The sequence below is a fragment of the Hevea brasiliensis genome, chromosome 13 (assembly GCF_030052815.1).
Source record: "Hevea brasiliensis isolate MT/VB/25A 57/8 chromosome 13, ASM3005281v1, whole genome shotgun sequence".
Classification (NCBI taxonomy): domain Eukaryota; kingdom Viridiplantae; phylum Streptophyta; class Magnoliopsida; order Malpighiales; family Euphorbiaceae; genus Hevea; species Hevea brasiliensis.
The window spans coordinates 84,258,806-84,283,692 of NC_079505.1; the positions used below are offsets into that span (position 1 = coordinate 84,258,806).

Consider the following 24,887-nt stretch of genomic DNA (forward strand, 5'->3'; position numbering starts at 1 on the left):
TTATACAAGTCATCATCCCTTTTTTTTCTCATATAGAAGCTTATTTTCCTTAAAACCTTGGGCGAGAGACCTTCCCTCTTTGTTGCTACTGCTTGTTAATCTCTGTCTAATGATATAGTACGACTAAAAGTCCGATCTAGATGATAAAATGTTAGGATCTTTAGGTTCATATTATATCTAAACTTTATTAAATAAACAAAATGATCAGATAAGACATAAGGTATTCGGTCATATGATCGGTTAGGATACATGGTGTTCGGCCAGGACCTAATATATATAGATAAAACGTAAAGTGTTCAATTAAGATAAAATATGTTCAAATAAAATAACATAAAGTTTGGATGGAATGTAAAATGTTCGAACTAAGTAAGGTGTTCAAACAGTCTAAAGAATGGATGCATGCTAATAGGATGTGCTATATTTCTACCGAGATTGTCACTACTACACTATAGGTAAGTTTCCGTAATATATGAAAGGAAATTGTTGGGTATAAGTTGGCAAAATCCCAAATAGGACAAAATAGATACCAAAATCTGCTCTATATAAATGGTTCATGATACTAGTTAAGGTACACAATTCTATTTTATTACTATTTTCAGTATTTGGACTTCCTTTATCATTTATTGACTTTAGTATTATAGTGGCCTTGTTTAAACCACTGATCTTATATATTTTTTCGTTGCGGGCAATACTAAGACTGTCCACTAATCCAAAAATATCAGGCAACATCATTTAGCTTTTCTTTTTCTTTTATTTTACTCTCACATATTGAGATTTAATTATCACATATCTAGCGCCTCATGACTCACAAAGACCAAGGAAGGAGGCCTTATAGTAGTCATGGTCACATGAGGGAGGTAGTCCATGACTCTTCTTTTAGTCCTTGCCTTTCAGTGCTCGTGGTCTCTGGCGTTCAGTGGCTAGCCTCACCCCCAATATGCCATTCAGTGTTCTAGGCTTTCCACTCACCCTCACTTTTCACAGTCACATACCCACTTTGTGGATTAAGATATTGAGAATTTGTTCAATTTCATTGCTTGTTCAGTTATATTAAAGTTTTGTTTCATTTTTTTATTGTTGATTAATTAGTTTTTTTGGGTTATTGATTAGATGGGATTTTTTATTGCCAATTCTGACAAATTTTGTTGAAATTTTATAATGCGATTGAGTTTCTTTAAAATGCAATTTGTGAATAATGAGATATGATATTGAGATTTGAGAATCAAATTGATATAATCAATCATCCAAATCGAATCAAACTAATTTATTTGAAGTTGATTTAGTTTGATTAATCTCTCAGATAAGTTCAATTAGTCTATAATAAATAGTAATTTAAATTTTTTTATTCAGTTTAAAATTGAATCTCGCTTATTTAAAATTTATTTGGTATTGCTATTAAAATCGCTGTTAAAAAAATTTATTTTTTTAAATATATTAATAAGAGTATATTAAAAAATAATTTAAAAAAAATTATTTAAATTTTTTTTATACCCCCCTCGATAGTCAAAAACTAATTTCAATACTTAATAATACTTATAAAAAAAAAAAAAAAAAAAAGAAAAAAAATTTAAAAAAAAAAAAAAAAAAAAAAAAAAAAAAAAAAAAAATTGCAAAGGCCAAATGTGGGGGTGGTGGGGAGGTTAGAGAGAGAGATTATAAAACAAAAACATATACAATTAGGTTCAACAATCATTATGTAATCGGGAAAAAAAAACAAAACTATTTATTATATATTCTCTCCAAAGAAATAAAAAAAAACTAAATAAAACATTGAAAAGCATTCGGCTAGAAAGAACTGCTCATTTGACATTCCTGTTATGTTATCCTATCTCCTTTCTAATGAGAAGGAAGGTTATTTATTGTTCTTAATGTATTTTAAAAAAATAATTTAAAGATTACAAAATATTTTTGAATACATTAAAAATATTAAATAATATTTAATATTAATTAATATTAAACTTACATGGGCCTTTGGTTGAACTTACATGGGCCTAATGACTTTTAATATGCTATGGCCTAACCTTTTTATTTAAATGGAGAAGGTGTTAACAGTAAGAAAGGTCTAGAATTTCATGGACTATTAACATATTTTCAAATTAAATAAATGAGACAATAAATTACTGTTTGGCTTTGCGTAAATTAAATAAATAACCTTGAAGATCTATGTAATGACTTTGTGTTGCGTTGTTTGGGTTTAGCCAGTCGCTGTTGTTAGGTGGTCACTGTCTTCATGGAGGGCTATTTGCATGTTTGACTGTGGTTATCTCAAGGTTTTAAGACTGTATTTCGATGGTCTTCAATCCTTCCCAAGCTACAAGAAATTGAGAGGCCATGAGTTCTATCTCATCCCATATGGAGGCTACCGACGTTGATTGTGGTTTGTTGGCTCCGAAGTCCAGCGGCTGATTGGATTGAAAAATCATTTTAGGGTTTTTTTTTTCCGGAATACATGCAGGTTGTCTTGTTGATGTGAAGCTCCAAGATTTTATTCCTTCTTATTTTTCGATCTAGATCTCAAAGGTTTACCAAGCAGCATTGTTAGGGACTTTGTTCCTTTAGTTACCGATCTCTTAGAGATAAGAGGATCTCTTGGTTTGGATTTTCTTAATTTGGCCCTTGGAGATTGTATTTGCTATTAGTTTTGACTTTTGTCTGTATCTTGCGAATTACATCTTGAATTGCAAATCAACAATTTAAAAAGAAATTTTTTTTTTGCCAATTTTTAGTTTTTTTTACCTAAATTAACTAAGAATTTTTAATATAAGTCTAATTTAGCAAAAAAAAAATTTTAAATTTCTTAATTTTTAAGTTTAAATTACTACATCAAGAAATATAGTAACAAAATTTAAAAAATTAAACTTCTTAATTTTTAATTTAAATAAAAAAAATTTATTCTTTACAATTTAATTTTTAAATTAATTTAAAAAAAAATTTAAAATTGATCCTTTTGCCAATGATTTTTCCAGGAATCGTGCCAATATATGATATCGCATTAACCAATGGCTATACGTCCCAGGACCCGATCCAAATCAATGACCCGACTTGCCAAATTTTCAGAGGAGCCGATAGATTTTATTTGGCTCTATACTTGTTGCTGTTACCAAAATGAAAGAGGCCAATCAGATTAATTTTATTTCCTAAAATAAAATAAAATGCCATATCCGTACCCTCTTTAGGTGGGTCCAAAACAAGAGAGCAGGTTTGATTGGACCGTAACGTAAGTATTGTAACTGTTGTGCACTGTTGAGAAGCTCTTAACTGGCGCCGCTTAATCTTCCGCTCCAAGTTGTACATGTGAGGCGCCAAATCGGCTCTTATCAATAGATACACTGTTGCACGGAAACCGAGAGAAGTGCTGCAATCCGACGGCCAGCACTTTAGTCCCCGGCCCTGCAACCCTCACAGCGTCATGCAGAACTTCTTTTTTGTTTTTTCCCCAAGAATCTGAATCTCTCATGCAAAGGCAATTGAATTCAAAAGTATCTCTTACGTTTCTAGACAAGGGACGAAAAAGGATTCATGGACTTTGCCATAAAGAAGGAGATCATCGAGACCTTGCCTACCCCCGAACCGAATCGAGGGAACGACAGCGTTTCTAAGGGGCCTCCAGTGTTGATCGAACTCAGCAGCAGCAGCAGCAGTAGCAGTAGCAGTGATTCCGACTCTGACTCGGATGACGGGAACAATGCCAACGCTGCAGTTTCCCCGGGAACTAGGCTTTCTTCAACCGGCAACGGAATTTCCAAGAAGAAGAGGAAGCTTGATGAGTTGGGAGTCGTGTTGCCAGTGGGGTTTCTAGCTCCCCTTTCTCCGGTTGCGGTGGCCTTGGCGCCATCGCATTCCGCGGTGATTTCGAATATGGATTTGACTCCGACCTCAACTCCGGCGGCGTTGGCGCCATCGGGGAATGGGGATGTGAGTTTAACTGGTCACAGTTGTAAACAGTTTTGGAAAGCTGGAGACTATGGGGGTGCGCCTTCCGGTGATTGGGATTTATCTTCGGGTATTCAGCTATTCTTTGGGATTATTGTCTATTTTTCTCATTCGTTTATTGCCTCTATTTATCTCATTAAATGGAGCGTCTTCTAGTTGCATGTTTGAAGAATTTCAGGAACATCGTTTTTTTTTTTTTTTTTTTTTATTGAGATTAGAGGGATTTTGATTTTCTCTCTTTGGGTCATTTATAACTGAGAGTATAGTGCTAACAACAACGAGTTGCTATCATGAAATTTCATTTGAGCTTTTGATTCCTTTTACATGTGTTTTAAGGCCATGTTTGGTTTGCTCTTGGAATAGGAGTGTATTTTGTTGTTGGGCATAAATCAAGATTTTTTTATGATGTTTTTATTTTCGAATAACTTGAGTTTAAGCTGAATATGTACTTTTAATAATTATTTTTAAGATTACATTTACATTTTATTTAGGTATTTAGAATAAAATTTGAACACGATTCCATAGGATCTACACATCATTTCCAGGGCAAAGAATACTTGCTTAAATTCTTGTTGTTAAAAGTTGCAACGGGATGATTTCCTTTTCTTATGCTAATATGTACTGATGTAGCATATGAGGCACGCAAGGTTGCAATTTGTGGTTGGGATTTCTTTCCTCTTTATTTTTTCTTTGCATGTATGCAGGGGCACAGCCATTTGCCTGTGTTTTATTCTAGATACCTGTTTTGAGTGTTGCCAGGGATATTAATGGCACTCCCTTTGGATCACTTGCTCATGAACTACACTATCGACAAACTAAAACTTTCCATTATATCAGCACAGGATTATGCCCAATGAATAAGTGGGAAAATTATATTCACATAATTAATTTGTAGACTTTTGATTTTGCTGAGATTAAATATTATTTGCATATACAAAGTATCAAGTTTTGAGATTACATTAATTGTGGATTATCATCTTAGTGTTTCATGAACTTTTGAGCATCTCTAGTTGCAACTTTCTATTCCATATAGTCATTTCATGTCTTTTATATGGCATTTCATTTCCTACACTATTGAGTTCAATAATCCCATGTGTGTTTATAATCTATAGGTGGGATGGATCATGTCAGGGTTCATCCTAAATTTTTACATTCCAATGCAACCAGTCATAAGTGGGCTCTTGGAGGTAAACTTTCATAATCCTTTTTGAATCCTCACAACATGATGTGATGTTCAGAATTTGCATTGGCTCTGTGAGTTTCTAGTTCATTAGCCACTCTTTATTGCTTTTACTTTGCAGCATTTGCGGAACTTTTAGACAACTCATTGGATGAGGTACTTCTTACTTCTTACTGGATTTTTGTGGCAAATAGAATTTTGTTCTTTATTGTTTGATGGTGTTTCGTTGTTGATCTCAGGTTTGCAATGGAGCAACATATGTTAATATTGATATGCTTGAAAGTAGGAAGAACGGAAGCAGAATGCTTTTGATTGAAGGTATTCATCTTCATTATGAGTATTTTTCTTTGAGAGATTTCTGTTTAACTTAATATTAGCATCATTTATGAATATCAGTTGTTGGATTCGTGGATTAGTCATTACCGGTGATATAGCTGAAGTTCTCTTGGATATATATATATATATATATCCTTTTTTTTTTTTTTTCGGGCGGGGGGGTGTTCCTAGAACTTTGTTTTAATCCTAAATGGAGTATGCATCTCTTTTCATGATTTTTTTTTTGTTTTATCCAATTTAACAGCCTTTAGATCGTGTATTTTCAAATGCCGAGAATTTTTTTTCTTTTTTTTTTTTTTTCCAGTCTTACCTTCCCTTCCCTCCTTTTTAATAATGCTATTATTTTCACTTCTAATTTGTTTGCCTCTGGGACATTATGTTTACTTTTATTGCAGATAATGGTGGTGGAATGGATCCTGATAAAATGCGACAATGCATGTCCTTGGGTTATTCTGCAAAAAGCAAAGTGGCTAACACCATTGGACAGTGTAAAACTCCTTTTCTTTGATTTGCTTGTTTATGGCTGCATTTCTGTATTATGGCAGCCATTTAGAGATTGCTTATACTTTTTATCAGATGGCAATGGATTTAAGACTAGCACCATGAGGCTTGGAGCAGATGTTATTGTATTCTCACGTTGCCATGGGAAAGATGGAAAAAGGTTTGTACTTGCTGTGTTTATTGTTTAGAATTGTTTTTTTATTAGCTCTTGCCTCTGTGGATAGCAAATATTACTAATTTGCTTTTTAGCAATATAAGACCAGTGATTGGACTGTTGGATCTGTCAACCAACCTTTCTATCTATAGCCTGGATAATCTTTCAGTTTTTGTGAATGATGGAGGTTTCTCGCTAGTTGTTTATATTTGGGAGGAGAGTTATGTACTAATAGTATTGAGTAATTTTTCATGGGATTAACTATTTAATGTTAAATATATGCTACACAGGATGTGTAGCGGCTAGCATATTCTATGAATGGCATGTCATGCTTCTCCTGTCCTTGTGATTTTCCCTATAATTTCAATAAAATTAATGATGCTTTACAATGTGGTCATATTGTTTGATCCAATTGTGTAAGTTGCTTTTGTTCAATTTATTAAAAGAACCGTTTCACTGTGAGTGTTTTGATTTTCTCATGTTTATTTGCTGGTCAATATTATCAGTCGTCAGCATGCATATCTCTTAGCTTTGCTTCATGTGTTTAGTTAATTATGTGGTTTTCTATTGTTTGATTAAAGTCAAGAATCATTCGTGCTTTGGTGTTGTGGGAAGTCACCTCATTGTGTTGCTTTCAGTCCTACGCAGAGCATTGGATTACTGTCATACACTTTCCTGAGGAGTACAGGAAAAGAAGATATTGTGGTACCCATGGTAATAAACTAAGTTATTATGTATTGAAGAGCTTTGTAATCCACGTTCACATGATATCTATTCAAAAAATAGAATGGTTGATATTAACTGTTTCTATAGACAGCATGCAAAATATGTTGAAGGATGATTAATATTATAATATCTTCTTGATTTTTAAATGTAAAGGATTTTTTTTTCTTTGTGTAATATATCAGTTTGTATGTACTCTGACTTCAAAATTTTAAATTTTATAGCTTTGACAGTATATATCATCCATGTTAGTTGGTAGGCTTTGGCGAGTTGAACTCATGATTTGTTATTTCTTTTGGAGAGAGGGTCTCAAACCCTTGATCCCCAACTATAAGCGTGCTGACCGAGGCCATCCTAGTTGATATTTGTAATTAGATAATTTCATTTGTACTCCATGGAGGAAAACCATCAATTTTCTTCCTGTACATTTTTTGGGTTTTTGGAGCTCTATTGTGTTGCCTGTTCATTAATAACTTAATATTTTCCTTAATTTTGCAGTTGTTGTTCCACTTATTGCTGTGGACTATTTTTGGCTACCCTTTCCTGTTGTCCATAATTGGAAGAGCCAAATCCATGCATGGGCTTTGGTCAGAAATTGGATTTCAATTTACCAGTGACTAGATAATTGTATTTCTCAAATGTGTTTCAGTAATATTTTGATAGACAGATAGATAGAGGCTGAGAGAGATGAAGACCAAAAGAGTTGAATTGTTCACGATTGAGTTGCATAGCTGCTTTAATTTTTTTTTTTGACAAATGCTAGAAGCATAATTGATCTCTCTCTCTCTCTCTCTCTCTCTCTCTCTCTCTCTCTCTCTCTTTTCCTTTTCATTTTAGAGTATTTACTTCTTGATATGTTGATTTGATGGATGCTCGCTTTCTCTCTCTCTCTCTCTCTCTCTCTCTCTCTCTCACTATCTCTCTCTCCATCTATCTATCTATCTATCTTTACGCACGCACACAAACGCATACGCACACACGCACATGATTTCCAATCAGGGGCTTTAGTATATTTTAATATTAATAGGAGTTCTGAGTTCCCTTGACCATTGATTGTCTTGGTTACATTCTTAGAATCTGGATTGCATGTTGCACCTAACCTGAGCCACTAAAGGTGCTGCAAATTTCCTTGTCCGTTGATTGTCTTGATCACATTGTTACAGTCCGGATTACATGTTCCACCTAACCTGAGCCACTAACTTGACTACAAATTTCTTGCTTCTGCTTCAGTGGATAACATGTTTTCTTGCTGTTAGATTCTTATTATTCTCATATTTGATTTATGCACTTCTAATTCTTGGTGTCTTGTGAATTCTTATGAAAAGCTTGACTATGAAAGAAAAGGGGGAGAATGGAACAAGATGACACGAGTCTCTATTGGTGATTGGAACAGAAATGCACAAACAATAGTTCAATGGTCCCCATTTTCTAGTGAGGCAGACCTCCTTCATCAGGTGAATGTGATTATCTAATCTTGAAGTGTAAAATAAGGTACTAAGAAATTAAGAATACCACGAACTGCTCTTAATTACCCTATAGTGTGTTAGATACAAAATTTATGTGTGAAAAGAAAAGGGAAAATATAATTAGAATTGAAAAGGAAGATAATATTGTGAGTATGAACTATGAACCGTTTAAGTCCAAAGAACTGAAGTTTAGCAACTGGCCAATTTTTTGAATCTCTGCTTTTAGTTTTATCAACAAGATATTGGTCAACGGTTTATGTGCTCTGTTGAATGTTCTTCTTCTTGACCTTTGAGGTATGATATATGATGGGTGTCGAATCCACCAGAAATAAAATTAACTGAAATTACCAGTAATGAAATATTTTCTGCAGCAAGTGGTAAATTCAGGTCGAACCCTAGAGACTGAATTATAAAATTTCGTGGACTTGTGTGTAATGGAAAATGAAAGAAACAAAGATTTTTTTTTGGGGGGGGGGGTTGTAACACAAAATCAGAAGAAATTAGAAATTCAAGAACTAAATATGAAAATCTCAATTTAAACAAACTTCAGTCTAAGGTAATTCGCATTCCAATGTATTGATTTGATCATAGACAAAAGAAATACAATTATCTCTTATTGAATACTTAACGTAGATTTATCAAACGGTGAGGTAAACCCCTGACTTCCCTATATTCATCAATTCGAGCCCAGCACTCTTATTGACTTTAATTATTAACTGAGTTGGTATTAAGCAATCCTCATCAAATTAATAACTGCTTTAAAAAAAGGCAGTAGTTAAGTTGAACAACAATTTATAAAGCATAAATCATTTAATCCACCCTATTATTTTCCTTAGGTTATTATCGAAAACTGGGATCATAATCAATAAAATCTAATTGCTACTCATGTTCAATCTTACACAACAATTACGGATTGTGAAGATGAACTAGCAACTGATCAAATCAAACAATTAACTAATAGGCCTTTTTAGCAAATCATTCAACAGATCAAAAACAATTAAATCAGAAAACAATAGATATTCAAAAAGACATAAATTAAATTGAGAACCTGGTCTCACAAATCACACATAAGAACTTGAATCCCTTGAACTGAATTAAAAACTTAGCCACTCATTTTCATGGCTTGTAGAAAATTAAAGAAGAAATCTAGAATGTAAATGGAGAACGAAAGTCTAAATTGAGATGCTCTTAGCTGCTGCCCAAAGACGTATTTATATTAAAAAAATCTAATCCCAAAGATAGAAACCAAACCAAACTAGGAAAGGTTTTGAAATTCAAGATGTATATTTTCAGTCTGCATTCATGTTTCTGGAATCAAGGCAGATTTTCAGCGACTTTCTTTCCGAATCTGCCTTTGCCCTCTTCAGGAAAGTTGTAGCCCTATTTCTTAGCTTTCCAACAGGTACTCATGGACCCAAATTCGAAGTCTACAGCCCAAGTTATGGCCCAAAAACCGAGACTGGTTCAGTCAGATGATCCAGCCCATTATGACGACTTCATTGCCGTTTTTGACAATTAAAATGGCCTCATCTCTCGTCCAGCCCTTCATAGAGGTTGTAGAGGTGGCTCTTAAGTTTCAATTGGGCTTGGCCTTGCTTCATTTGGACGTCTGGAACTCCAGATTCAAAATAAATACTGAAATTGGTCGTGACCCATCGAGTCTGGGCTTTTACAATAGATCCATAGCTCATTTTGTCAACCTAGGAGACTGATTTGGGCTTTGGTCCCTCTTTATCATTTGAAGTGCTCTATCTTAGCTTTTCAATGGATTAAATAGCAATCAATTTGGAGACCCACAACTTTAGAAACACCTGAAAAATACAACAAAGGTCAAATGCTGAAAATTTCTCCATTTAACACAATTATTCCATAACTATCTAAAAATATGCCTAAATGATAAATATATTTTAACCAACTGAATTAAACATAAAAAACACACTAAAAATACTAAATGTGATGGGAGTAAAATTAATAAATTATGCACTTCTCAATATACTTAACTGCAGAGTCCCTCATCATGACTTGGGACTTACAAGTTCATGTTATTTATCTTAATAATTTAGACACTTGCATGCTTGTGCACACATGTACAAGTGTGAACTTATAAATTTGCCTCCTATTCATCTTTTTTTGTTTTGAGTTTTAACCTTTATGTTATCGCTGCTTAGCCAACAATTAATGCTTATAAATTTTATGCTTGTTTTTCAGTTTGAAGTTTTTTGTTTCTAATCTTCTGCACGGGGCAGCTTTATGGTTATCAATTGTATTATTATGGTCTTTCTTTAAATTATTAACGGATTGATTTTTTTACTGTATAGTTCAATCCGATGTCAGATCATGGGACAAGAATAATAATCTACAATCTTTGGGAGGATGATCAAGGATTATTGGAGCTTGATTTTGACACTGATCCTCATGTATGCTATCAGTTGCTGACGTCCTTTGCTTAAGTTTTTCCTTTTTCTGTGGTTGATGTCAAATAAAATTTCAAACATTATCTGATAGAATGAAGAACAGCAATTATAAACAATCAGAATAGAAATGGAACTGAGTTAGTATTATAATACAGAGAATGCTCAAACAGCAAATACAAAGACTCAATTCCTTTAAAATAAAACAAAACCAGGAAGCACTCTCCCGAACCAGCTTCAAGCTAGCCCTTAGCAAAATGCTAAATACATCAATTTCTTCTCCCCCTCTCCTCTCTGCAATTTCTTTATTTGTATACAAAAGAAAACCCTTCAACAGTACTAATTGCCATGTGATTCTTCATCCGCAATTTCCTCTAACTGCTTAACCTCCCAATGATTCTCGGGTGACAGCTCATTAACAGAACCTTCCATTCCTGCCAGCTCATTCTTCCTTCCCAACTTCTTTCTATAATATAACCTTAAGGGCTTTGGTGCTTGATCTTGGCCCAAATCTTCATGATTCACTAATGGGCTGCTTCTATCATTATCTTTGCTTGTGATGGTAGTTTTATGTGGTTTACATCTGGCAGGATATCCAACTTCGAGGTGTCAATCGAGATGAGAAGAATATACAGATGGCAAGAGAGTTTCCAAACTCCAGGCACTTCCTGACTTATAGGCACTCATTAAGGGTAGCTAATCGCTTTAAACTATTTTATAATATTCAAATGAACAATTTAGAAGATTTTTCTTTTGTCTTACTATATTTATTGCCAATATGGCAAACTGCTTTGGTTCTTTCATTATTTTTAATTTAAATATAGTCTTTTCTTATTTTCATTGCTGTTAGTGTAATTGGATAACCAACACTTTTGGTCCCAATGTGGTTGTTGCCTTGTTTGTATTGTGCTTTTCAGATGTAAATGCTAACGGTTTCTATAAACTCTCAAAGACTAATGTATGGTACTGTAGAAATTGTCTTATAGGTGATTTTTAAAGGCTAAAAAATTAGAATATCCGATTGGACTAGTAGTCTTTAAGAGGTGAATTTTGAACTAATTCCAGTGGAGCAAGCTAGATGCAATACTGATACAAGAAATAGCATATGTGAATAGGGATTTAGGGCTGGTCTTATGCATTTTTTTTTAAATTTTTTTTGCTAATTGATGGACAAGAATTTTGAGGGAAGAAAGAGTGAAATTTTTTTGAAATTTCTTTATTAATCTATATTTGTTCATTTATAGATTTTATGAACTTATAGGTTTAAATTAAGGACTCGGGAACATGAATAGAATAATGTAAGCTTTGAAACTTAATCTACCTACTATTATGAATGGGACTTGAAAAGTCCTAGATCCAATCGAGGATCCATGCACGTCTTTCACAAATAATTTCCGGTGAATTGAGAAGCACCAACATTGGCTGAGTTGCTAAAATTAACTTACAAACAACTAAATTAGACATTGTACGAATTAAAATAAATCAAATAAATGAGGCTTAGACTTGCAATTTCTTTTTCCTCTTAGAACTTCCATCAACGACATGTTCCTTGTAAAGATTTAGAATCTGTTTTCCAACTTTTCTGGACCATTACTGTGGTTAGTTATAATGTGCTTGGATGAGTTTTCCAAAATTATTTGGTGAAGATATATCAACCAGCAGGTAAATTCAGATGTGGATGGATCACTTGTAGGATTCTTCAAATTGTGTTGGCTTCTCTCAATGGATAATTGCTTACCTTAATAATTTTTGTATCCCTTTTATTCTATGACTTGGTGGTGATTGTGCTGCTCCATGTTAATGTCCAGAGTTATACTTCAATTCTTTACTTGAGACCCCCTCCTGGCTTTCGAATCATTCTTCGTGGACAAGATGTTGAGCACCACAATATAGTGAATGATATGATGTTGTCTCAAGAGATAACTTACCGGCCACAGCATGGTGCTGATGGGGTCTCAAAAGATTCAAATGTAATACATCATGATTCTTTTATCATAGTTCTTTCTTTGCTTATCTCAAACTGAATGCTGATTGTTTGCAACTGTTGACAACAGATGGCAGCTATTGTGACTGTTGGCTTTGTGAAGGATGCGAAATATCATATTGATGTTCAAGGTTTCAATGTTTATCACAAAAATAGACTCATTAAGGTTTGTTTGATGAAGTGATAAATATATGCATGCACTTGTTAGTACTATCTTTTGTGTTCTTTCCTAGTATATCATCACGATTGCCTCATCCTTCTTTTTAAATTTGTTTTCTTTTTCTTTGGATTGTTTATTTTCTTGCTCTTCCAAAATTGCTGAGTATTTTTAAGAAAGATGATTAATGCAAAACTGGTCTTGTTAAGCTATGGGTTAATGGATATGGTAATGGTGTATATTTTGTTAATTTGTCTCAGAGAAAGTTTAACTGTTCCTGTGTTATGCTGAATGGGGTGGAGTGTTTATGGGAATTAGGAAGGGAGAAAGTTATAATCCCCATTGTTAAGTTTAATGTACTTTGAAACATGGTAATGAGGAAGTATTTTCCTAGCTAACATCTCTGTAAAATTGCATGATAACATATATCTTGGTACCAGGAACTCCCCCACATCCGTATTTTCATGTTGCTCATGTTTGCTGAACATAATTTTAAATTGATTTTTGTTATCCTTTGACTAAGCACTGTTGTTTTTCAGCCATTTTGGAGGCTTTGGAATGCAGCTGGAAGTGATGGCCGTGGAGTTATAGGTATTGCAATCTATTTGTAGTTCGTTGGAATCTATTACTAACTACGAGGCAATTAATCTCTGTTGACAGGTGTGCTGGAAGCAAATTTCGTTGAACCAGCTCATGATAAGCAGGGATTTGAACGTACAACAGTTCTTGCTAGACTTGAGGGTCGGCTTGTACAAATGCAAAAGAGTTACTGGTTTGTTTCTCATGTCCCTCAATTTTTAAATTTTAACTGTAGTTTTGCTCTGCTTGTCCGTATTGAATTGTTTCTGGTGTTTATCTGTGACTTATAATCATGCATTACTTTGTTAGGTCCACTTACTGTCACAAAATTGGATATGCTCCGCGGCGAAATAAGAAACTCATAAATGAAAGTGCAGCTGAAGGTAAATTCTGGGATCTTGTAGTGCTTTTAATTACCTTCTACCAGATGTAATGTCTTCTTGTTACTGGTGGTGAATGCTTTAATGGCTACTTGCCAGTAGTATTGCACAAATTTTTCTTGGTTCTGTAGGATCATCTCCTGACGATTCACACATATCTTCTCAATCTAAGAAGCATACTGCCTTTACTGGCAAGGGATCTTCACATTCAGCCAAATTCTTTTCTCATGTTCATGTAAACCAAAAAGGAGGCAAGGGATCCCAAAGCTTTGCAAGAAATGGGGACCTTGGCTATGGGAATGGACATGGACCAAGCAAAGGAAGTGACAAAAAAAAGTCACCAGCCAACTCTAGTAGAAACATGAAGTCGTTTGAATCATCATGTTTAGAAGATGTCAGTGATGATGACTATGTGCATTTTGCCCATCCTACTAGAGAATATGGGTTGCGGACGGCTCGGTCATCTTCTTGCTTTGAAGATTCCTCTCAGCGAGCAGTCACACGATCCAAGTCAAAGGTTATGTCTCTTAAAATATATTATGTATTGAGCTTTAGTTGGATTGGAAAAATTGTGCTGGGTTGCATGCTTCAGATATAAATGGCTCCCTTAAGCTTTTAAGAATGTGTAATAATATCTTCAATGCATAAATGGTATTTTTCCCGGAATGAAAGCTTGGGTGGCAAGTTTCATAAAAAGGATGAGTGACAAGAAGATGTAAGTGAATGGAACACTTGCTTATTGTTAAACAACATACTTTGAGGTCCTTCCTTAAATGTAGATTAAATGAGGAACAGAACTGCCATAGAAGTTTCTGTTCTTAGTTTTCTAAGAATTGCAATGGCTTTAGCTCACTTGAGTTTTAGTGTGTTTTCATATCCACCTGAAATTTACCTCTTTGGTCATGCTTGAGTAACATGACCTAGAAGTATTACACATTTCCGACTATTTAACCCAAAATCGTTTAGAGTGGAGAAAGAGAATCCATATAGCCGAATCCAATAAATTTTTGGGATAAAGGCTTAATTGAGTTGAGTTGAGTTGAGTTGAGTTGGTCATGCTTGAGTAGTTTTTTAAAGTAATTGTAGTTATAAATTGATTTATTTTCAATTTGTTATACTGAATAGTAGATCAAATGAAGCTGTCTTCAATGGAATGTATTACAGATGTTGATTGTCCGTTCTATTTATTGACAAAAGCTGAAGACATTGGTTGTTGGCCTTTCTCTTGGCGCATGTCATTTTATATGTACTCTGTTAATGTTTGTTAAATAGTTATAGTTTTATTTACAGGCAGGTGATGTTGATCACAGTCAACTTGCCCTTTCAGAATCAGATTTATGCACTATTGATCAGCTGAAGCAAGAGAACCAAAAGCTGAAGGAAAGGTACTTTCTTTTTCTCTGCAGTTCCTAGTATTGTGCTTCATTTTTCACTTTTAACTCCCTTCTTTTTCATTTATAGATTAGAGAAAAGGGAAGCAGAGTTTCGAGGTGAATTGAGGCATGGTTTGCAGTGTGATAAGTGTAAATCGCTCGAGATGCAGGTTTGTTTATCATCTTATATTAATTATTGTGCTGGAAGATCTGGGGAAAACAGGAACCCAAGTGACCAATGCATGTGCTTTTGCATGTGTTATTTGTGCTATTTGTAATGGACTCCTTCATTCAACAGCAACCATTTTATTTTACTGTACCACAAAAAAAAGGAAAAAAGGTAAGAAGATGAAGAAGAAAAGATTTTAATCAGTTATTAGACAATTCACTTCTATTTCTCTTGCATTTTTTTAAAGTTAGTTTTCCTCTGAAACTCCTGTATGCTCTGGCCCAGTTAAAGGAAGCACAGCAAAAAATTGAGGAATTGAACAAGGAACAAGAAAGTCTTATTGATATTTTTTCGGAGGAGAGGGACCGACGTGACCTAGAAGAGGAAAATTTGAGGAAAAAGTTGAAGGTTTTTGTTCCTTTTTAAAGGAGAAAAATATTTTATGTTTCCTTTCTGAAATTGGAATGCTTCCTTTTTACCTGAGTAGGGCATCTCATGTGTTGCTTTTTTGTTGCAGGATGCTTCCAATACTATCCAAGAGTTGCTTGACAAGGTGAGGCTGTTGGAAAAGATGAAATATCCTAACTAACAAAGCAGAATGATCAGAGCACATTAAATTAACAGCACTTTTGCTTCCTTTTTCCTGGAGGACTGTAAAGGCACCTGGTTTTCATGACTTCACTAGACATAGGCTTTTGAACATTGCTAAGTTAGGTGTAGAATTGTTCATTGAATGTTCTCTAGCATTGGGCTCTCGTCAACTACTCCCCCGTAATTTTGTTTCAAGTAGATGTGAAAAATGAGAAGGTGCAGGGATCTGAGCTGCTGGATCAGAGTATTGAACTGCAGAGTCCCTTACAATTGCCAAATTTTGGATTAGAGTGGCGCTTCTGTGATTTTTGTGGAACTGTAGCCGTTAGCATGCTAGTGGGGAGTACCATTGGTACTAACCGTCTAACCTGCCAGTTGTGTATATAAATGCAATCTTCGGGCATAATTAATTCGGCCTCGGTTGGAGTTGGGCCTGTGATTGGTCAACGGTTCAAGGGCCTCGGGAATAGCAAGGGCTGGGTTCAGTTTTTCTCCTCCAAAATCGTGAACCAGTGACCGCCCGAATCGAAATGAAACCAATCATAACTGCTAGGAAGTGGATGGGGCTGAACTGCCCCGTGGCTTGGATCAAGTTCATATCCTCCACAGAGCAGAATTGGCCACACGCGGACCGGGTATAATTTTCCCTTAGTGGTCATGCCGGATTGCGTCTTGACTTGTTAGAAACTAGCGTTGTTACCAAACTTCTTTGTATATGATGATATTCATTATTAGGTTCTTATTTCTCACGCATGATCCACCTCCGAGATTATGACAGAAAATTGATAGGCAGTCAAGAAATTTCAATTATCTAATTAGAATTAGATTACATGATAATGTGAAGACTAAACATAAGATGACTTGAAACACAATCTGAAAGGACGTGATGTTCGTTCTTTAATTTCCGCGATTGTTCATCCTGGGGTGGTGCTAAGAAGCTTGCAGAGCTAATGAACGTCAAGGGACCAGTTTTTATCTCCATTGTTTCTACTTGACGCAAATGACTTGTTTTTTTGCACTTTAATTTAAAGTAGAACCTTTTTGTGGTATGCTTGAATTGTTTTTAGAAAAGTATTTAAAAAATATTTATTTAAAATTTTTAAATCTTAATTCTAAATGACTTTTAAAAGAATGTTTTTTAAAAGGTAATTCTAAGTCATCTTTTTGCCTTTCAAGCACAATCTTTAAATGCATTCTCTGTTTTACTTTTTTCTTTTTTTTTTTTTTTTTTTTGCTAATATCTGAAAAGAAAAAGAATGTGATGGACAATTATGTAGTTATATATTTTTGTAAAGAAGATCAATTTTTTTTGGCAAAAATAAAGGAAAAAGAAGGGCCATATTGAGTTTGGTCAAACCGTAACTAGGGATTCGGTGCAGGGTAAGCAAGGGGGGAATTTAGCGGTGAGATTGGCCGCTTACCATGTTGCTTCATTGCGTGATTCCAACCCATATTGTTATCAAGTGAAAATTGGATCAATGAGGGTAGAGATTTTTGCCTTGACTGTTTATCTCACATTATTGCTAGCATCAAAAGGCACATATAAAGACAGACTTGTTTATTTTTTTTAGTGGGTGAATTTGTACCCAGTAATGAAATTCTAGAGCTTCATTTAATTGGTGAATTTGTGCACAATAATGATATTCTGAGACAGAACTAGAATGACCGCCCCGTTGAGACACTGGGAAAGCTGCAGGAAGGTAATAACCATGACCACCTTCTAGCCAGAAATGCCATTTTTAGGCCTTTTTATCTAACCCCATCCCAATTTGGTTGACAAGTTTCCATGAACCCTGCTCTAGCCCTTCAGGCTTCACCAAAACAAACGCCAAAAATTCCATTAAGAGTTTGTGATTGGGACCAAAAAGCCAACAAACCCGGCATCATAAATATCCCTGCAATTATTATTTATTATTACTAATCCACATTAGATTCTTAAAATATGCCCACACGTTCCCTAATCACCGCAACCATCATATCCACTGTCTCTGTCACACAGCCACGTGCATCTTCAGCTGCTCACATATTTACAGTTAACATAGCCACGTGCGCTTTAACCATGGTTAAGCATATTCCTAACCTTCCCAATCCACGCTATAAATACAGCCGATGGAAATGGCACCATGGCTCGTAACTCCCACAACGAGACAAAAACTCAAAACCTCTTCCCCCTTTTCTCCCTTGACTTGAAAACCAGGAATCAGAGTTTCTCCCTCTAAAAAGCGCGCGTTTCGGTGTTGATTGTTGATTGATCATCCAAGTCCTTTTCAGAGGTGAAGGAAACACTCTCCTAGACATACGCTTGTATAGTTTTGTATGCGTATATTCATTAGCCTTGGTCATGGAAATTAAATGCGTTTGATCGGAGAACCACTTTTAGGAATTCATGTGGTTTTGTCATTTCTGGCTTTACCGATTCTCTCTGCCATTTCTGTCTCTTAAGCTTCTTTCTCTCGCTGTCTCTGTTGTATTGCGGTACTGTACTCTTTGCCTTGTCGACACTGTTCTCGCGCAGTAAATTCCGCTGCTGCAATTGCTGCCGGTGCCATTTTTTTATTTCCAATTTTCCTGTTTCCAAAATTTTCCCGGAGAATACACCTTTTCCATTTCAGTCACAGCATAGTACCTTCCGCTTCCTTCAAGACTTGCCTCAAGTCTTCGTTTCGAGAGACAACTGCTCTTCTCTTTTTTTATTATTAATTTATTTATTGGGGAAAAAAAAAAACTCCATTAAGCCAATCGCCGTGTGCTTTTAGTGTTTTTGCTTTTTTACGCTAAACAAGTTGTTTGAGGCTTGTACCAATCGCCGTCGTTTCTAGGTCATTTTAAAGCTAAATACTAGCTCGTGAGTCCTAGGGATTTATAGCTACATTTGCAGTCAAATCTGAACCGCTTTATGTTCTAATCGGACGGTTGTTGTTTTTGAGTTTTTCCTTTTTAACTGATGATGTGATATTATGAACACTCATTTTTAGATGCAAACGCGTTCTTTTATGCAGATTTCAATATCTGAGACTGAGATAGAGAGAGAGAGAGGCTCAGAGACTCTTCGTTTCCAGTGAAACATCATATCCATGGTGGTTTAGTCAGCCGAGTCGACTCGCTGCTTCCATTGAGTTATCGATATATTTGACTTTTATTGTTCTTTTTCTCTTCGGGAAAATAAAAAAAGTTCTTGGATTCCTCTATCTCTGCACCTAAAAGTAGAGATTCATCCTCGAAGATGAGAGCCTTTTCAAAGCGTAGAGTCGCCGTCGTTTTGGTTCTTTTTTTCTCCGTAGTGCTATTATTCATGCTTCTTTATTCGACAGGTGCGTATATGTATTCTTGTACAATATTATATATTGTAATATTCCATGGATCTAGACATTCCTTGTATTTGTTTATTGTTTCTATCATTATTATGGTCGGTTTGCATTTTGTTTAATGGATGATGCGTCTGTCTTTCAGTGACATTGGTGGGTATCCATGTTTGTTTCCTCGCCACTTTCCTTCTCTCCCTTTATTTTGTCGCCTTTTTTCAGTAGGAATAAACTATACAAATAGCCTGATATTATTTTTTCTCTTAAATAGCATATCTAATTCTTCCTTTTGCATCGGGATTTCTGGTTTCCAGGTGTGAGTTACAGCACATCCATGGTATCGAACAAGTCAGTCTCCAAAGGAGGGGACTATACAAAATTTGCTCCACATCGAAAGCTTCTTAGGAGATGTAAGATAATTCCGACTTACCTATTCCTTTAGGCTTCCTGTTTTAGTTTTTGAAATGAAGAGAGACCAAACGAATGTTTCTTATGGTGGGAATTTGGGTTTTTGCTGCTGTGCTATTCTTGGCTGTGTGAGGCATCCTGAAACGATTCAGATTTTTGTTACGCATTTGTTCGCTGTGGGTTTTTGGTAAGAGCGACTAGCGTCCATGTAAATGTAGAATATACAGATGTGCGTACAATTGGGGTGTCAGAGGTGCATGTCTGTTCTATTTTCTCGTTATGCTTGACGCTAAAGTGCACCGTTGGCTATTGTGCTCCAGCCACACAGAATTACAGCGACTTATTTTTTTTATGGGATCCTCATGACCCATCGGGTTATAATCACACCTTTTCTTAGAACCTTTTCATTGAAAAGCCTTGGTTAGCCTGTGACCCGTGCGTCTAATGTCTAGGGCGCATGTTGCCAGCTTTTACTCTGCTACCTGTTAATTCTCTATTTGTGAATGTTTTGGACTACTAACCATTTTTATGAATACATGTGTTAATATGAAGAAACCGTTTTCTAAGTTGGCTGAAACTTCTTTTGAATTTGCATTTTCAAATGGAGTAGTAGATCGAAAATCAAAAGACACATACATGGAAAACAGAAGGTATAAATTTGAATAATGCTCCTGCAAATAGAGTTAATTTGTCTGTTTCCTTTTTTCCCCCTGTAAACATAATTCCTGTGATCCACCACGTCCAAAAAGTGTATTGTCTGCTGACGCGTCCCTTGTCGGGGGTTAATTGGTTGTGTTCACGCAATGTTTAATTAGCTGCCAAGTGTAGCACCTTCTTGAAAAGCGTAGGCTATCAATTCTTGAAGAATTTATTGTAAAGCCCCATTTTCTTATTTGTATCTCCTTACACAGCATTGGCAACGGAGGAACCTGATAGAATATGGGGAGAGAAGTGTACAAAGGCCGATATTTTGATAAACCAGGGAGCCACTGCTCCTCTTCCTAACGGTATTCCTACCTACACTGTTGAGATCATGAACGTGTGCGTCACTGGCTGCGATATCTCTGGCATTCACCTTACCTGTGGCTGGTTCAGTTCAGCTCGGCTCATCAATCCCAAGATTTTCAAGCGTCTTCGCTACAATGATTGCCTTGTTAACAATGGCAAGCCGTTGGTCAATGGTGGCACACTTTCCTTTGAGTATGCGAATACTTTCCTTTACCCTCTCTCCGTCTCTTCGGTAATCTGTCACTGAAAATAACACTAAAAACTTGGGATAACAAAGAACACTGAGTGGCTTATGGTGATGATGTGAGATGTCTTTTAAATACTTAATTTTTGTTTCTTGGTTTTTGGTTGGATTTTTTTTTTTTGGGATATGCATGGAGGTCTGTAACTACGTAAAATTTCTTGAGTTTTGCAAGCTGCGAGAATTCTTGGTAACTTCCTTGGGAGTGACCATCTGTACATAGCTTTATGGAAGTTAATATGCGTGGAGGTAAGAGTTTAATTACAAGATTTTTTTTTCATGGTTTTCTTGTTCCAGACGTGTTTGGGGAAATGATTTTGGCTACTGATTCTTGTGACTGGTTCGTCTACGTTTTCTTTTCTGGGACGTATTGTCATTTTTATAAATTGATATTGACAGTGGCACATGGTCATATCAATAAATTTTGTTGACATAAATCTCAATAATTGCATGAGCAGCACACAAATACCACGCTTCTCAGCGGACTGTGATGTGCTAACCCACAAACTTTATTGCAATAACCAATTTGTGACGCCACCATTGTGTGCTTGCAGCCGTTCCAGACGCGCAAGGTTTGTGTCTCTGTTGTTAGAAATTTGTCATTTGGAAGATATATATATATATATATAGGGAGAGAGGATTATTGCATATAATAGATAGAGGTTTCGTATGAAATTTGCATTAAATTTTGTGGTGTCTATGGGGACATTAGCACTATGTTTGTAAGGGTTGTATTGAACGTTGACATATATTCTATGTTTTGAACTTTTTCAAACTATAACTTACTTTATATTTTAAAATAATGGTTTATTTATATATTTACTAATATTCTTTATTTAATATGTATTGAAAAAACGAAATTTATTAATTTTAAAAGTTATCTAAGTTTTAATATAGTGATATAAGTGAAGGGTATGCCAAAACAGGACTAAGTAATTTATTTTTTTGGTGTCTAAACAAAATTTACTTAATATAGTATTTAGTTCAACTGTATCACAAGTTTTGGAATTTATTTGAAATAAATTTTAGTTAGTTAGAATTAATTTCAAATAAATTTCATTGTTTGGTTGCATATAACTTAAAAATTGTAAAATTCAATTAGATCTTACATAATTTATGTTTGATAAAATTTCATATTTGAAATTTATCAATTCTCATTTCCTAAATTACCTGTAATAGTAAAATTTGAAAATTATAAATTTTCTAAAAATATTTAAAAATTCACGTTATTTTGTTACTTTTTCAGCATTAAAGTTTTTTTTTTAATCAGAATTCATATTTATTGTTCATTATATTTTGTTACTTTTTTGGCATTAAATTTTTATTAATTCAGCATGAAATTTATTCTTTATTGATTATTTTAATGATATTAATGCATCATATATCTTATAATACATGCATTTGTATCTTGTTGTGATATAGAATAGCACATTGTTTAATATTAAGTAGATATATTAGTAAACAAAATATGAAGAAGTGGGATGAAATATTTTGGGGCATTTTAGTACATAAAATATTGTTACGTAAATTTTATGAAATTCATTTCAAATCCTATCAAATTTGATAGAACTTGGTTTTAATTATGAATAAATTTTAAAATTGTATTTTTTTTTTATCAAACCAAACGCAGAGAACATGGAATCTAATTGAATTTCATAGTTTTTTTTTTGAAATTAAACCAATAAATATAATTTTTTAAACTATGTGAAAATACAAAATAAATCCTTTTTTTTTAAACGAAGGGAGTAACGGGGTTGAAAATTAAATAGTTTTAATCGAAAAACTCAAAAAAAGGAATTCAATTTGGTTGTTGATTCAATATTTTGGGTTAAATTATTTTTTTTAATTTATGATTTTAAAAAATTTAGTTTTTTTATTGGTTCGGTTAATTCAATAAAAAAATAAACTAATTGAACTTAACAGAAATTACCCACAAATGCTGTGTCGTTTTTTAGCCAAGGAAATCTAATTTCTTTGTTTAATCATTTTCTCCTGTAGACCTTATTTTTCATTGCCTTCTCTCACCCAATGATGACTCCTGTAGACACATCTCCTGCCTCGGCCTGTCCACCATCGTTGGCTCAGCCTTTCGTTGATTTCCTTGCTCACCGGCGCCAATGTCCTTAGGGCACTTAGTAAGATGGCCGTGGACAAGGGTGCACGTTGGTGTTGTTGCAAGTTTCACGAAGTAGTCTTACTGTGTAGCAACCATTTAGCTGCCGACAGTCGTTGCGCTCTCCATTGATCAACGAAATGAAAAATGGGTTTGGTTAAGTGCAGTGTAATTAACCGATTCAGCGAATGTGGGTTCTAGATTTTGAATCTTTCATCTAGATCCAGCCTCACATTAATTTTATATGTTGTTTGTCTTGATGAGTTTTAAATGGACATGTAAATTTTTGAGATTTTAGTTATTTGTTTTAACTTGTAGATTTTTTTATGCTATGAATTGAGATGATTGTTGATGTGTTATTTGTGATTATGTTGTGTATTTGTATGTGAATTGGGATGATTAATCATGAATTTGGGTATCACAGACTAGTCACTACTTGCTGTTCACCTCTAGATTTGAGCCTCCGTCAATCTTGCTGCGAAGGGATTTGTGGCTCTTCTTTTGCTTTTGTTGTGCGTGCAAAATTGGGAGAATTATTATATATACCCCAAGCATTATTTTATAGTGCCACTTTAGAGAGAGAAAATTAGTTTTTCTTTTATTTTAAAAAAGTGAGCCCTATATATTTAGGGGGAAGGTGTATGTGCATAAAAAGAAAGTTTATATGTATTTAGTGCATAAATTAATTTTTCATAAAATTATTTAAAAGAATGACTAGAATTTAGGTTATAGATTGTTTGTGTAGTTGCGCATTATTTGAAATTGCAAATGAAGGATCATTTGAGATTATAGATTATATAATGACATAAAATTGATGCATCAATTCGGTTTCTATCTTTATTCAATTTATATTATAAATTTTATAAAATTTAATTTTTAATTCTACTCAATTTTAAATTGAATCGATGAATTGCATACCTTAAAATAATATATTGATGATTATATATAATAAAAATAAATACTCTATACTTTTTGTGTATTTTCAATGTTTATATTTTTTTGTGTTTTATGTTTATTTTGAAATATGAGTTCATTTAGGAAAAAGTGAATTCTAAATGATTAAATATTTCATTTAATATTATATTAAAATTTTATATTGTTTTATTTATTCAAATTTAAATTATCATTCATTTTAAATCTACATCAATCCATCATGAAGTTCAAAATGTGCATGAACTTTGATGGTCAACGCCAATAAACCGGCCTGGCTTTGCAGTGCAATGTAATTAAGCGTCCGTTTGTCCTTAATGTTAATGTTGAAATTAATATTGAGAAAATAATTTTTTAAAATATATTATTTAGAGAGTATTAAAAAATAATTAAAAATTAAATTAAATTAATTTTAATTATAAAAATATTAAAATAATAAAATAATTTTTTTAAATTATTTTTTTAATAATATTAAAAATAATATTTTTATTAAAAAAATAATTTTAATCGTTAAATTTAATGTCAAACAGGCTAAGACTAATATATGTTTGAATACTAAAAAAAAATTACACAAAAAGGAAAAACACACCAGGTTTAATTATTTAAAAACTTTCTTTAATAATTTTATAATTAAAATATATTAAAATACCAATTTACTTTACAATAAACATTAATTTATTAAAAATAATATTTCTCCTTCATTAAAAAAATATTATTTTACTTTATATAATTTAAAATAAAAAATTATTTATTTATTTTATATATTTTTCATTTATATTATTAAATAACTTATTATTATTAAAAAAATTTATAATTTACTGCCATATGAAAACTTTAATAACGTACATATTTATTTATCTTGTCGGAGTCGGATTAGTAATCGAATGACTCTGGATCGAACCGACCCGGACAGTAAGGGATACAGCCCCTATATAAACTCCGATGCTA

The 24,887-nt window shown here is 33.9% G+C and overlaps 2 protein-coding genes across 3 annotated transcripts; both read left to right on the forward strand.

Annotated features, from left to right (window-relative positions):
* The first annotated feature begins 3,276 nt into the window (after positions 1-3,276).
* LOC110671851 (protein MICRORCHIDIA 7) lies at positions 3,277-16,690 on the forward strand. Of its 2 annotated transcripts, XM_021834460.2 has the most exons (21): positions 3,277-4,003; positions 5,046-5,120; positions 5,235-5,269; positions 5,353-5,431; positions 5,845-5,937; positions 6,026-6,110; positions 6,743-6,818; positions 8,153-8,281; positions 10,612-10,710; positions 11,295-11,396; positions 12,513-12,674; positions 12,759-12,854; positions 13,385-13,436; positions 13,506-13,617; positions 13,734-13,807; positions 13,936-14,321; positions 15,095-15,189; positions 15,266-15,347; positions 15,476-15,517; positions 15,632-15,754; positions 15,864-16,690. In XM_021834460.2, the coding sequence occupies exons 1-21, from the start codon at positions 3,520-3,522 to the stop codon at positions 15,933-15,935; spliced, it is 2,553 nt and encodes an 850-aa protein (XP_021690152.2). In that variant the 5' UTR covers positions 3,277-3,519; the 3' UTR covers positions 15,936-16,690. The 2 variants fall into 2 exon arrangements, with proteins under 2 accessions (XP_021690152.2, XP_021690153.2); XM_021834461.2 differs by lacking the exon at positions 15,476-15,517 and having other exon boundaries at positions 3,278-4,003.
* A 1,364-nt stretch (positions 16,691-18,054) lies between these two features.
* LOC110671846 (protein TAPETUM DETERMINANT 1) lies at positions 18,055-21,192 on the forward strand. Its single transcript, XM_021834447.2, has 4 exons — positions 18,055-18,210; positions 18,937-19,248; positions 19,554-19,649; positions 20,559-21,192. Exons 2-4 carry the CDS (start codon positions 19,161-19,163, stop codon positions 20,900-20,902), a joined length of 528 nt encoding a protein of 175 aa, XP_021690139.1. The 5' UTR covers positions 18,055-18,210; positions 18,937-19,160; the 3' UTR covers positions 20,903-21,192.
* Positions 21,193-24,887: the final 3,695 nt, after the last annotated feature.

What these genes read in the sequence shown, in the direction of transcription:
- LOC110671851 (XM_021834460.2), top strand. Translation starts at nt 3,520, where the DNA reads ATGGACTTTGCCATAAAGAAGGAGATCATCGAGACCTTGCCTACCCCC. An exon ending in CTTATAGGCACTCATTAAGG is followed by an intron (nt 11,397 to 12,512) that starts GTAGCTAATCGC and finishes GTTAATGTCCAG; the next exon opens with AGTTATACTTCAATTCTTTA. An exon ending in CAAATGCAAAAGAGTTACTG is followed by an intron (nt 13,618 to 13,733) that starts GTTTGTTTCTCA and finishes TTACTTTGTTAG; the next exon opens with GTCCACTTACTGTCACAAAA.
- LOC110671846 (XM_021834447.2), top strand. Translation starts at nt 19,161, where the DNA reads ATGAGAGCCTTTTCAAAGCGTAGAGTCGCCGTCGTTTTGGTTCTTTTT. An exon ending in CATGCTTCTTTATTCGACAG is followed by an intron (nt 19,249 to 19,553) that starts GTGCGTATATGT and finishes TCTGGTTTCCAG; the next exon opens with GTGTGAGTTACAGCACATCC. An exon ending in TCGAAAGCTTCTTAGGAGAT is followed by an intron (nt 19,650 to 20,558) that starts GTAAGATAATTC and finishes CTCCTTACACAG; the next exon opens with CATTGGCAACGGAGGAACCT.